This window comes from Salvelinus sp. IW2-2015, linkage group LG37 (assembly GCF_002910315.2).
Source record: "Salvelinus sp. IW2-2015 linkage group LG37, ASM291031v2, whole genome shotgun sequence".
Classification (NCBI taxonomy): Eukaryota; Metazoa; Chordata; class Actinopteri; order Salmoniformes; family Salmonidae; genus Salvelinus; species Salvelinus sp. IW2-2015.
The window spans coordinates 3,180,555-3,194,621 of record NC_036876.1 but is presented as its reverse complement, the minus strand read 5'-3'; the positions used below and the strand labels follow the sequence as shown (position 1 = coordinate 3,194,621).

At 41.0% G+C, this 14,067-nt stretch overlaps 1 protein-coding gene across 1 annotated transcript; it reads left to right on the top strand.

Annotated features, from left to right (window-relative positions):
- Positions 1-3,647: 3,647 nt before the first annotated feature.
- LOC111960352 (C-X-C motif chemokine 11-like) lies at positions 3,648-7,915 on the top strand. The gene is made up of 4 exons (XM_023982323.2): positions 3,648-4,017; positions 4,580-4,703; positions 4,872-4,955; positions 7,490-7,915. Exons 1-4 carry the CDS (start codon positions 3,954-3,956, stop codon positions 7,554-7,556), a joined length of 339 nt encoding a protein of 112 aa, XP_023838091.1. The 5' UTR covers positions 3,648-3,953; the 3' UTR covers positions 7,557-7,915.
- Positions 7,916-14,067: the final 6,152 nt, after the last annotated feature.

Genomic DNA, 14,067 nt, shown 5'->3' with positions numbered 1-14,067 from the left:
CTTTTTTTTTACCTGGCTTGTCTTCCACAGTGATTTTACCCACGCACTGCTACGCTTTTAGAAACGTAAAATATAGGATAAGGTTGTCAGGATGGGTAATGTACTGAATAAGTACACAATCATTACAAATAAGTACCCTGTAAGAAACACTTAATTGTATAGCTAAATCCTGTGCAACTCAACAATTTAAGGCATATGGTATGCTTTATTTTGGGGATAAGCGATAGCAACAACATTGACAGGAGATATATTTTGAACAGTGCACATTCATTGTTTAGTAATTAGAGCCTACTGAGCATATAGGCTGTAATCTCTCAGACACCCAGTGCATCCACAAAGGATCCCAACCTTTGTCACAGTTTTCATTCATTGGATGAAGATGAGATGAAGCAAAACAATAAGTTGGTGAATTTAGTGGTAATTTAGTGGTAACCTGCCCATTTGTAACAAGCATGGTAACGAGAATTTGTTGTTACAATAATTTGTTGTTACATTTCTTCAGTGACAACAATTACTACATTACATTTTGTTATTACACTGTAACTATGAGTTGTTACAGTTAACTACAATACTTGTTACAGTGTAATTACACATGTTACTACACTGTAACAAGGACCCCTTTAAAGTAAGTGATACCAAATGGCCCTTCAACTTGACTCAGATAAATGGCCCTTAAACCTTGTCTAGGACAGGAGACCAATGATGGAAAGCTACTGAAGTGGACACAGAGTTGCAGTGAAGCTGGATAGATAGTTTAAAAACTGTTCAGAGTTTGGCTTGAATAAATGACTGTAGTTCTCTTAACTATTGCTGGTTAGAGTTGGAGCTATCGTGATGGTGTGTCCATTAAAATACAAATAGGTTGTATTTAACAAGTGAGAAAGGGCAAGTGTGAGGAATTTCATACAGATAGCTACAAGTAACTGCCAAAATAAATGCATGGTATATTCAAATGCCAGGCATGTTACTAATCATGTCATTGTTACATTGCATGGACATACAGTAGACCAAGTTAAAGTGTTCAAATATTTGGGAGTGTGGGCTGATGACAAGCTGAGCTTCACTATTCATGTGGATAACTTGAATGAAGCTCAAGCTGAGAATAGGTTTTTATTACTGGCATAAGGCTTGTTTTTCTCTGGAGGTTAGGAAGGAGCTGGTACGATGTACATTACTGGCGGTTACAGATTTTAGTATATATATATATATATATGCAGGACTCAAACCACTACACTGAGTGTACTTGATTCAGTATATCATGCGGCCCTCGGGTTCATTAACAGTCAAAAACGTCTAACACATCATTGTGATCTCTACAGAGCCGTTGGCTGGTGTCAACGGGTGTATAGAGGCAAAGTCAGGTGCAGGAGAGTAGAGTGATGTAAACAGGCACACTTTTATTTTAGTTCCAAAAACGAGAGCACTACATACATCAAATGTGCTCAAAACACGGAACATACAAAAATAAAGCGTGTAATAAAACACCACAATAACATGAAACAATTACACACAAAACATGATGGGAAACAGAGGGTTAAATACAAGTAGATTGATTGGGGAAATGAAAACCAGGTGTGTATGGAAACAAGACAAGACAAATGGATTTATAAAAAATGGAGCGGCGATGGCTTAAGCCGGTGACGTGGATCGCCGAACGCCGCCCGAACAAGGAGTGGAGCCGACTTCGGCGGACAGCTGGTCGTCATTGACCTTGCGTAGGCTTAAACACTGGAACACACTTATTTAAAAGCCATCAGGGGTAAAATGCCACTTTATTATTTTTTAGTCAGGTCAGTAAATAAATATAAATGACGGTCCCATTCTCATTTGCTCTAACAGTACCTAGAATTAGAACAGGACATGGTAGAAATAGTTTCAGTTACTCAGCTCCGTGGTCGTGGAATTCTCTCCTGAACATTGATGATGTAGTCACGTTGGTGGAGTTTAAACACTTGATCGATGTAAATATCATAGAAGACTGTAATTGTCTTTAGGACAGTTTTTTTTATTTATGATATTCATGTTTTTTAATGTAATATATAATTGTTGTACTGTATGTGTGTTTTGTTTAATGTTGTGTTAGTGTATGTAAGTTGTTTTGTCTGACCCCCTGCTGCTGTTGGACCAGGTCTCTCTTGAAAAATAGATTTTATCTCAATGAGAAAAACTTGTATAAATAAAAAAAGGAAGCACCAACCAAGTGTTATGAAGTGTCTTCAGTGCATCGGGGCATAGATTGTACAAGTCTGTTTCCCTACACACAGACACACACAAACAAACGCACACACACTTCCCGAACATAACACCCTTATCAGTTTTGCAACTCTGAGGACATGGTAAGCTATCAAGGACAAACGCCTCAACCATGCTTGAAAGTAGTGGGTGGTTTAGTAATGCTTCCAATGAAAGACTGATAAGCTATTTGTCCTTGGAAATAAGAAATATCAGTGTCATCCATAGGTATTGTTTGAGTCACAGCGATGTCACTGGCAGGATTTGAACCCAGGTCTCCCACAGAAGAAGCTAACGTCTTAGTTGTTAGCCCAATAGGAAATTCCTTATTATGAATCACATCTGCTACAGTAACACAGAGAAATAATTTAAAGTGGCAATGCTCTTCCCTTCATTGAACTGAGTTGCTATTTATTGAGTCACAGGGACAGTCAGTGGATTGTCCTCGCAAGGCCACACACACACAGACAGACAAATTACCTTCATTTTAGTTTGTTTTGGGAGTGTTTAAACAAACCATGATTTAATAATTCCAGGGCTTTTCTTTCCGACATGGTGGAATGTCGATATTTAAATCATAGCACCCTTTGTGCAGCTGATTCATAAGTGTTTAGAAGTAGAGAACAGTGTTGCAACATATCTCCTCCCTCTGAAACTCACTGAAATTCTATGACTCCAGAATTGTTTATTTAACCTTTATTTAACTATGTCATGCCCTGATCTGTTTCACCTGTCTTGGTGATTGTCTCCACACACCTCCAGGTGTCTCCTGTTTTTCCCCGTTAGTCCCCGGTGTATTTATCCCAGTGTTTCCTGTCTCTCTGTGCCAGTTCGTCTTGATTTGCCAAGCAACCAGCTCCTATTTTTCCCAGTCTGTTTTTCCCCTAGCCCTCCTGGTTTTGACCGTTGCCTGTCCTGACGCCGAATCCGCCTGCCTGACCACTCTGCCTGTTCTGACCTCAAGCCTGGCTATCGCCTGGTACAGTTTGAACTCTCGCCTGTCCCCGGCCTGCCTTTTGCCTACCCCTTTTTGTATAATAAATATTGGAGCTCAACCATCTGCCTCCTGTGTCTGCATTTGGGTCTCGCCTTGTGCCCTCATGAACTAGGCAAGTCAGTTAAGAACAAATTCTTATTTTACAATGACGCCCTACCCCGGCCAAACCCTCACCTAACCCGTAAGACACTGGGCCAATTGTGCGCCGCCTTATGGGAGTCCCAATCACAGCCGGTTGTGTCTCACTAGAAAGTGCCTTCCCATCCTCAGACCTCAACACACGTCACTGGTTCAGTGTCCATACAGGATGGAAGGACGGTATCTCATAAAAACGTGATTCTGACAATGACAAGTGGCACTTTTTTTGAGTAATTCTCTGGTAGAGGGCTGCTGTTCAGACATGCATTATGTGGGAGGGGAGGAGTGGGGAGACGGTTAGGTGAACACTAATTTTACCAGATGCAAGATTTGGCGTGCTTCCCCTCAACTCTGGTATGTGGTCTCTCGAGTCACTTTCACTGACCTCAGACCATATAAGATGTCTCTTACCATGATGCAGCAGACAGAATCTAAACTGGAGACAAGAAGAGCAACTCAGCAAAGAAAAGTGTTGAACTCAGAAATTCACTGCAACTGAAGAAGAAGAAGACTGCAGCTGGCTTACTGGTATACCTTCTGATACAACAGCCACACTGCAACTACAGTCTACAGAGTCAAGATCATCATGAATACTGCAATGACTGTTATTGTTCTTCTGGTCTGCTCAGACGTCATCTGCATGATACAAGGTAACTGGCTTAAAAATCTGTCCGTAGAACTTTTGATGAAAATTAGTATTATGTTTAAGTATTTAATAGAACTTTTAACTTATACTGAGTGTACAAAACATTAAGGACTTGTGGGAAGCTTTGGAGTCAAAATAGGCCAGCATCCCTGTGGAGCACTTTCGACACCACGCCCTGACAAATTGAGGCTGTTCTGAGGGCAAAAAGACAATATTAGAAACGTGTCCTTAATGTTTTGTACACTCAGTGTATATCTAACTACAGAATTGTGGACTATGGGTGTGAACTATGTTATTCATTTCTTACAATTTACAATAAAACTTTAAGTCCGGGATTCAATCTGAATAACATTGTCGATAATGCGCCTTTTAAAGGCAATGTTACCTCATTGGCTGAGATCATATTGATGGTACAATAAAAGTTCAATTGGAAATTAAATTGGAATGTCAAGCTCGCTGTAACATGTTTTCAGATTGAATCCCGCCTAAAACTAGATTAGTAAATTGTTGATGAACGTAGAGGGAGACTGAAGAGTTTTCTTTGACTTTCTGTTTTTTCTCTACAGGGAGAGGTATACTAAATCCTCGGTGCCGCTGTCATAAAGTACATGCAGGGGGGGTGAATATCAGTTTAATCAGGACACTGACCTATTACCCTCCTCGCTCACACTGCTCTAAGGAAGAAGTCATGTGAGTTACTATACTATACAGTGCTGTACTGTATTGTACTATATGGTACTTAAAGAAAATTATATGTAAACTCTCCAAAATATATATTTCAATGATTAATTTAATTTAAACATCTGTCCCCCCACTCTTTTTCTTTCTCATCCCCTCTTCTCTCTCTCTCTCTCTAAGTGTCACACTGAAAACCAGAGGTCCGCTCTGTCTCGACCCAAATGGGAACTTTGCCAAAACACTGATTGAAAGGCAAACCAAAGCGTGAGTTTATGGATGTATTTTATTGCACAGGCTATTTTATTCAATTTAGTTGTTTGAATGAACTATTCAAATTTAAATATATATACATATATTTAAAATTGTATATAATTTTATTTAAAATGTACTGCATCTATGTGCTCCATATAGATCATGGGCCATTTACAGGTAACTCCCAAAATAAAGGAAACACTTGAGTAAATGAGGTATACAAAGAATATTGAAAGCAGGTGCTTCCACACAGGTGTGGCTCAACCGAGCAATACATAAGCAATTAACATTCCATCATAATTAGGGTCATATATAAAAAAGCTGGGCAGGTCCAGTTGCCCATTATTTTGTCTGTCAAGGTTATGCCCCCTTAGGATAACAATGCCCCTATCCATAGGGCACGACTGGTCACTGAATGGTTTGATGAGAATGAAAACGAAGTAAACCATATGCCATGGCCGTCTCAGTCACTAGATCTCAATCCAATTGAACACTTATGGGAGGTTCTGAAGCGGCGCTTGAGACAGTGTCCACCACCATCAACAAAACACCAAATGATGGAATTTCTCGTGGAATAATAATGTTGCATACCTCCAATAGAGTTTCAGACACTTGTGGAATTTATCTCAAGGCGTGTTGAAGCTGTTCTGGCTCGTGGTTGCCCAACACCCCATTAAGAGAAAAGAATGTTGTTGTTTCCTTTATTTTGTCATTTACCTGTATTTTCCCTGAATTAAATATGGTTTGAAGCTTAATAACAGTGTAGGGTACAGTATCGATTCGTCCATAAATACAGTTGAAGTCGGAAGTTCACATACACCTTAGTCAAATACATTTAAACTCAGTTTTCACAATTCCTGACATTTAATCCTAGTAAAAATTCCCTGTCTTAGGTCAGTTAGGATAATCACTTTATTTTAAGAATGTGAAATGTCAAAATAACAGTAGAGAGAATGATTTATTTCAGCTTTTATTTCTTTCATCACATTCCCAGTGGGTSAGAAGTTTACATACACTCAATTATATTTGGTAGCATTGCATTTAAATTGTTTAACTTGGGTCAAACGTTTCGGGTAGCCTTCCACTAGCTTCCCACAATAAGTTGGGTGAATTTTGGCCCATTCCTCCTGACAGAGCTTTTGTAGCTGAGTCAGGTTTGTAGGCCTCCTTGCTCGCACATGCTTTTTCAGTTCTGCCTACAAATTTTCTATAGGTTTGAGGTCAGGGCTTTGTGATGGCCACTCCAATACCTTGACTTTGTTGTCCTTAAGCCATTTTTCCACAACTTTGGAAGTATGCTTGGGGTCATTGTCCATTTGGAAGACCCATTTGCAAACAAGCCTAACTTCCTAACTGATTTCTTTAGATGCTTCAATATATCCACATAATTGTCCTTTCTTATGATGCCATCTATTTTGTGAAGTGCACCCCCACAACATGATGCTGCCACCCCCATGCTTCACGGTTGGGATGGTGTTCTTCGGCTTGCAAGCCTCCCCCCTTTTCCTCCAAACATAACAATGGTCATTATGGCCAAACAGTTCTATTTTTGTTTCATCACACCAGAGGACATTTCTCCAAAAAGTATGATCTTTGTCCCCATGTGCAGTTGCAAACCGTAGTCTGGCTTTTTTATGGCGGTTTTGGAGCAGTGGCTTTTTCCTTGCTGAGCGGCTTTTCAGGTTATGTCGATTTAAGACTCGTTTTACTGTGGATATAGATACTTTTGTACCTGTTTCATCCAGCATCTTCACAAGATCCTTTGCTGTTGTTCTGGGATTGATTTGCACTTTTTGCATCAAAGTATGTTGATCTCTAGGAGACAGAATGTGTCTCCTTCCTGAGCGGTATGATGGCTGCGTGGGCCCATGGTGTTTATACTTGCGTACTATTGTTTGTACAGATGAACGTTGTACCTTCAGGCGTTTGGAAATTGCTCCCAAGGATGAACCAGACTTGTGGAGGTCTACAATTTTTTGTCTGAGGTCTTGTCTGATTTCTTTTGATTTTCCCATGATGTCAAGCAAAGAGGCACTGAGTTTGAAGGTTGGCCTTGAAATACATTCACAGGTACACCTCCAATTAACTCAAATGATGTCAATTAGCCTATCAAAAGCTTCTAAAGCCAATTTTCCAAGCTGGTTAAAGGCACAGTCAACTTAGTGTATGTAAACTTCTGACTCACTGGAATTGTGATACAGTGAATTATAAGTTAAATAATCTGTCTGTAAACAATTGTTGGAAAAATTACTTGTGTCATGCACAAAGTAGATGTCCTAACCGACTTGCCAAAACTATAGTTTGTTAACAAAAAATTTGGGGAGTGGTTGACTCCAACCTAGGTGTATGTAAACTTTCGACTTCAACTCTATATTCTTCCATAAAGTTTAACAGAGTACACAATTTATTCTGCCAAAAATATATTTTTCCATAAAGCTTAACAGAGTATAGAATCTATTCGGCCGTAAATATAGTCTGCCATAAAGCTTTTGTATTCTGCCACGTAACTCAGAGGGTTAATCAGCACACCTTCTTCTCTCCTACAGAAATCAACAGCGTCAGAAACAACACTCCATTGAGACTCTCTCCCCACAGACCACCACTAGCACTTGATCACTCTTTGTCTGGCACTGGAAGCTGTGCCACACTGCAACCACTCTGCTGGCTTGTCTCTGAAGCGGGGTTGGGCCCGGTCAAACCTTGAATGGTAGACAACAACCAGAACAAGTGGTGTTGGAGCGCCAATAAGGGGCACTGTTCCCTCTGGTCCAAAGAGACTTCAATCAATGAGTCAGGACAGTGATGGGGACACTGCCCTAGAAAGTGGCTGTCCTTTTAATGTGTTTATTATATGTATGTATTTATATTTTTTATATATACAGTATAGATATTAAGGAATAATGTAATAGTATTTTTGATATAAAACCTGTCTTTGATATATATTTTTTCAAATAAAACAAACAATTATAGGACATAGATTACTTGTTTTCTCAACAATGTGTACTTAATCAAAAAATGGATATATACATATCACACCTTGAGCACTGCACTATGATTGTATTGTTGGTCAAATGTAGTTTATTTAATCAAACTTTTAATTAAACAGTATATCTGTTTTGCCAAGTTTGTCTCTACGCCATAACATAACATAGCATCAGCTTTCATACCCTAATGCCATGCTCTACCAGACTGTACCATATATATATATACACTGACTGTACAAGACATTAGGAACACATTCCTAATATTGAGTTGGACCACCTTTTGCCCTCAGAACATGCTCAATTCATCAGACGCATGGACGCTACAAGGTTTGCAAAGCGTTTCACAGGGATGCTGGCCCATGTTGACTCCAGTGCTTTCCACAGTTGTTTCAAGTTGGCTGGATGTCCTTTAGGTGGTGGACCATTCTTGATACACACAGAAAAATGTTGAGCATGAAAATCCCAGCAGCGTTGCAGTTCTTGACACACTCAAATTGGTGAGCCTGGCAAATACTACCATAACCCGTTCAAAGGCACATAAATATTTGTCTTGCCCATTCACCCTCTGAATGGCACACATACAAAATCCATGTCTCAATTGTCTCAATGCTTAAAAATCTGTCTCCTCCCCTCATCTACACTGATTGAAGTGGATTTAATAAGTGATAAGGGATCATAGCTTTCACCGGGATTCACCTGGGCAGTCTATGTCATGGAAAGAGCAGGTGTTCTTAATGTGTTGTACACTCATTGTATATACCATACCACCATATCATACTATAAACCACACCAGCATATCATACTATGTACAGTGCATTTGGAAAGTATTCTGACCCCTTGACTTTTTCCACATTTTGTTACGTTACAACCTTATTCTAAAATGGATGAAATATTTTTTTTTATCATCAATTTACGCACAATACATTTTTGCAAATGTATTGAAAATTAAAAACAGAAAAAAACAGAAATACCTTATTTACATAAGTATTCAGACCCTTTGCTATGAGACTCAAAATTGAGCTCGGGTGCATCATGTTTCCATTGATCATCCTTGAGATGTTTCTACAACTTGATTGGATTCCACCTGTGGTAAAATCAATTTATTGGACATGATTTGGAAGCGCACACACCTGTCTATATAAGATCCCACAGTTGACAGTGCATGTCATAGCAAAAACCAAGCCATGGTTTGGCACAGAGAGATCTTTGATGAAAACCTTCTCCATAGTGCTCAAGACCTCAGACTGGGGCAAAGGTTCATCTTCCAACAGGACGATGACCCTAAGAACACAGCCAAGACAATGCAGGAGTGGTTTTGGGACAAGTCTCTGAATGTCCATGTGCAGCCCAGCCAGAGCCCGGACATGAACCCGATCAAACATCTCTGGAGAGACCTGAAAATAGCAGTGTAGCGTCACTCCCCATCCAACCTGACAGAGCTTGAGAGAATCTGCAGAGAAGAATGGGAGAAACTCCCCAAATACAGGTGTGCCAAGCTTGTAGCGTCATACCCAAGAAGACTTGAGGCTGTAATCTCTGCTTCAACCAGATTCATTTGTAGCTTTGCTCGTCTTGCTTACCAGATGTCTGAGTGAAGAGACGATAGTGTTGTTGACAGGGTCACTCTGCATCAGCAACCCTATTGGTGAGACAAGTGTTTCTTTATTCTGTTCCTGAGGACCCAAAGGGGTGCACATCTTAGTTTTTGAGCTAGCACTAAAAACGAATCAAAGGTTTGATGATTTGATTAGTGGAATCAGGTAAGTAATGCTAGTAGTGCTGAGATGAAGGTAGACTGTAAGTGGAGTCAGAGGGGCTTAACGGGCATGATACACTAGCACAGGATGCCACGTGGTGAAATACCGCTTCCCATTCATTTCAATGGAAGGAAAGCAGTGAGAAGAGGAGCGGGCAGGGGACCTTTGGGTGGTGCAAAGGTGGCGTGGAAGGCGGTGAAAAATAAACTTTCCCTAACTTTATGCAAATCACCAGCGGCGACGACCAATCATATCGAGTGGTTCCCATGATGAATTTTACGCTATGCGACCCAAGGCTGGAGACTTTCTTCAGCAAAGATGGCTGACAAAAATACTAGGATGGAAGCAAATGTAAGTGATTATAATGTCATAACGAATCATGCAAAAAATCTACATTTGACAGGAATATGTTAGTTAATGTAGAGACAAACGATTATGCATATTTTTTTATCATGATAATTAATGAAAATTGCAATTTAGCAAGCTAGCTGACTAGCTAACATTAGTCAGCTAGCTGGCTAGATTTATGGGTGTTGTGACATGAGTATGACATTGTAATTCTGGTTGTTTAATGTTTTAGGGACTCCTGAAACAACCAGCAAACCAGGCTGTCATCTTCTAAAACAGTGGATGTAAAGAATCTAGCTAGCTAAAGCATTTACTGCAAATTGAATGTACAATTTTGTAAGCGTGCCTTGCTGATATTTGCCATGCAATGCAGATAGATGAAATAACGTAGCTGAAAATACCTGAAAGCCTATGGATGTGTAGCTAGCTATCTAGCCGACCTGTGTATGGACCCAAACGTTTGGTATACATATTAGTTCAGAACCTAGCTATGAACCTCAGCTATCATAGCCAACTTCAAAACAGTCTGAATGACATTAATGGAGCCTATGGATTGAGTAGAATATAACTCTGTGCCAAGCATGAAAGTCATATAAACATGTTGTTATTGCCATGCATGAGATCCCCACATTGTAGCCTGTAGCTTTAATATATTCACTGATCATGTTCTCTACCTTGGCAAATAAAGGTGTGTGGAGTAAAGGTGGTCTTGAGTTTTTTTCCTCTGGTTGCACATGTAACATGCTGGTCGAAATTAGATAAAACAGATTTAAGTTTGCCTGCATTTAAACTACCCAGCCACTAGGAGCGCCGCTTCTGGATGAGCATTTTCTTGTTTGCTTATGGCCTTATACAGCTGATTGAGTGCAGTCTAGCACAGACTGGAATATGTTCCGGGATTCATCCAATGGCATTGAGGAGTATACCACCTCAGTCATCGTGTTCATCAATAAGTGCATCGACGACGTCCCCACTGGATTAAAGGCAACATCCGCATCGAGCTAAAGGCTAGTGCTGCCGCTTTCAAGGAGCGGGACACTAATCCAGACGCTTATAAGAAATCCCGAAATCCCGCATCACACAAGCAAAGTGTCATTACAGGATTAAGATTGAATCCTACTACACTGGCTCTGACGCTCGTCAGATGTGGCAGGGCTTGAAAACTATTATGGACTACAAAGGGAAACCCAGCCGCAAACTGCCTAGTGACACCTTTTATGCTCACTTCGAGGCAAGCAACACTTAAGCATGCATGAGAACATCAGCTGTTCTGGACAAGAGTGTGATAACGCTTTCAGTGGCCAATGTGAGCAAGACCTTTAAACAGGTCAACATTCACAAAGCCACGAGGACTGACGGATTACCAGGACGTGTACTCAAAGCATGCCCGGACCAACTGGCAAATGTGTTCACTGACATTTTCATCCTCTCCCTGACCGAGTCTGTAATACCTACATGTTTCAAACAGACCACCATAGTCCAAGTGCCCAAGAAAGCGAAGGTAACCTGCCTAAATGATTACCGCCCCGTGGCACTCATGTCGGTAGCCATGAATTACTTTGAAAGGCTGGTCATGGCTCACATCAACAGCATCCTCCCGGATACCCTAGACCCACTCCAATTCGCATACCACCCCAACAGATCCACAGATGATGCAATATCAATCGCACTCCACACTGCCCTTTCCCACCTGAACAAAAGGAACACCTATGTGAGAATGCTGTTCATTGACTACAGCTCAGCGTTCAACACCATAACGCCCACAAAGCTCATCACTAAGCTAAGGACCCTGGGACTAAACACCTCCCTCTGCAACTGGATCCTGGACTTCATGATGGGCCGCGACCAGGTGTTAAGGGGTAGGCAACTACGCTGATCCTGATCACTGGGGCCCCTCAGGGGTGTGTGCTTAGTCCCCTCCTGTACTCCCTGTTCACCCACGACTGCGTGGCCAATTTCAACTCCAACACCATCGTTAAGTTTGCTGACAACACAGTGTTGACAATGATGAGTTGTCAGTCTACAGGGAGTGTGATAAGGGAGTGTGCTGTCTGAATCGTCGTGTCTCCAGCTCGCCTAGCGTAGCGGCGACTACGAAATTGGCTCCCTGACTCTAGTGCTACTCATTGGACCCTATGATCACTCGGCTACACATGCTTTTCCCTAATGTCAATATTCCTTGTCTATTGCTGTTTTGGTTAGTGATTATTGTCTTATTTCACTGTAGTGGAAGATAGCCCTGCCCAATATGCCTTAGATAGCCCTTTTGTTCCACCCCCCACACATGCGGTGACCTCACCTGGCTTAACTGGTGCCGCGAGAGACAAAACCTCTCTCATCGTCACTCAATGCCAAGGTTTACCTCCACTGTACTTACATCCTACCATACCCTTGTCTGTATATTATGCCTTGAATCTATTCTTCCGCGCCAAAAATCTGCTCCTTTTACTCTCTGTTCCGAACGCACTAGACGACCAGTTCTTATAGCCTTTAGCCGTACCCTTATCCTACTCCTCCTCTGTTCCTCTGGTGATGTAGAGGTTAACCCAGGCCCTGCAGCCCCCAGCACCACTACCATTTCCCAGGCGCTCTCATTTGTTGACTTCTGTAACCGTAAAAGCCTTGGTTTCATGCATGTTACCATTAAAAGCTTCCTCCCTAAGTTTGTTTTATTCACTGCTTTAGCATACTCAGCCAAACCTGATGTCCTAGCCGTGTCTGAATTATGGCTTAGGAAGGCCACCAAAAACCCTGAAATTTCCATCCCTAACTATAACATCTTCCAACAAGATAGAACTGACAAAGGGGGCAGAGTTGCAATCTACTGCAGAGGTAGCCTGCATAGTTCTGTCATACTATCCAGGTCTGTCCCCAAACAATTTGAGCTTCTACTTTAAAAATCCACCTTTCCAGAAACTAGTCTCTCACCGTTGCCACTTGTTATAGACCCCCTTCAGCACCCAGCTGTGCCCTGGATACCATTTGTGAATTGATTGCTCCCCATCTATCTTCAGAGTTTGTACTGTTAGTTGACCTAAACTGGGATATGCTTAAAACCTCTTCAGGATCTGACCCTTTTTTCAATTTTAGCCTGAAATGACATACCCAAATCTAACTACCTGTAACTCAGGCCCTGAAGCAAGGATATGCATATGCTTGGTACCATTTGAATGGAAACACTTTGAAGTTTGCGTAAATGTGAAAGGAATGTAGGAGAATATAACACAATAGATCTGGAAAAAGATAATAGAAAGATAAAAACAACCGTTCTTTTTTTTTTTTTTTGCACCATCATCTTTGAAATGCAAGAGAAAGGCCATCATGTATTATTCCAGCCCAGCTGCAATTTAGATTTTGTCCATTAGATGGCAGCAGTGTATGTGCAACATTTTAGACTGATCCAATGAACCATTGCATTTCTGTTCAAAATGTTGTATCAAGACTGCCCAAATGTGCCTAACGGGTTTATTAATAACTTTCATGTTCAAAACTGTGCACTCTTCTCAAACAATAGCATGCTATTATTTCACTGTAATAGCTACTGTAAATTGGACAATGCAGTTAGATTAACAAGAATTTAAGCTTTCTGTCAATATCAGATATGTCTATATCCTGGGAAATGTTCTTGTTACTTACAACCTCGTGCTAATCGCATTAGCCTATGTTAGCTCAACATCCCACAGGGGACTCACCGATCCTGAAGAAGTTGTTTAAGCCTCTAATAAATACACGGGACGAGACCCGTAATAGACTACACGGGACCCGTAATAAACACTATGCACAACAATACACAGGACGAGAACCCGTAATAACAAGTGCACAATACATCAGCACAAAAGCCAAAATAACAACGCACAGGTACTCACAGACCAACGGACATTGGGAACAATAACCGACAAGACAATGGTGAACAGAGGGTATATATATATACAATTACTAATCAGGGGAATTGGAATCAGGTGTGCGTAATGAGACAAGACAGTCCGGGTTGGTGGTAATGATCCAGTTCAGTGACGCTTAGAGGCCGGTGACGTA

Excerpts from the sequence above, each read along its gene's own strand:
- LOC111960352 (XM_023982323.2), top strand. The coding sequence starts at position 3,954 with ATGAATACTGCAATGACTGTTATTGTTCTTCTGGTCTGCTCAGACGTC. Across the intron at positions 4,018-4,579 it reads CGTCATCTGCATGATACAAG|GGAGAGGTATACTAAATCCT; the intron begins GTAACTGGCTTA and ends TTTTCTCTACAG. Across the intron at positions 4,956-7,489 it reads ATTGAAAGGCAAACCAAAGC|AAATCAACAGCGTCAGAAAC; the intron begins GTGAGTTTATGG and ends TCTCTCCTACAG.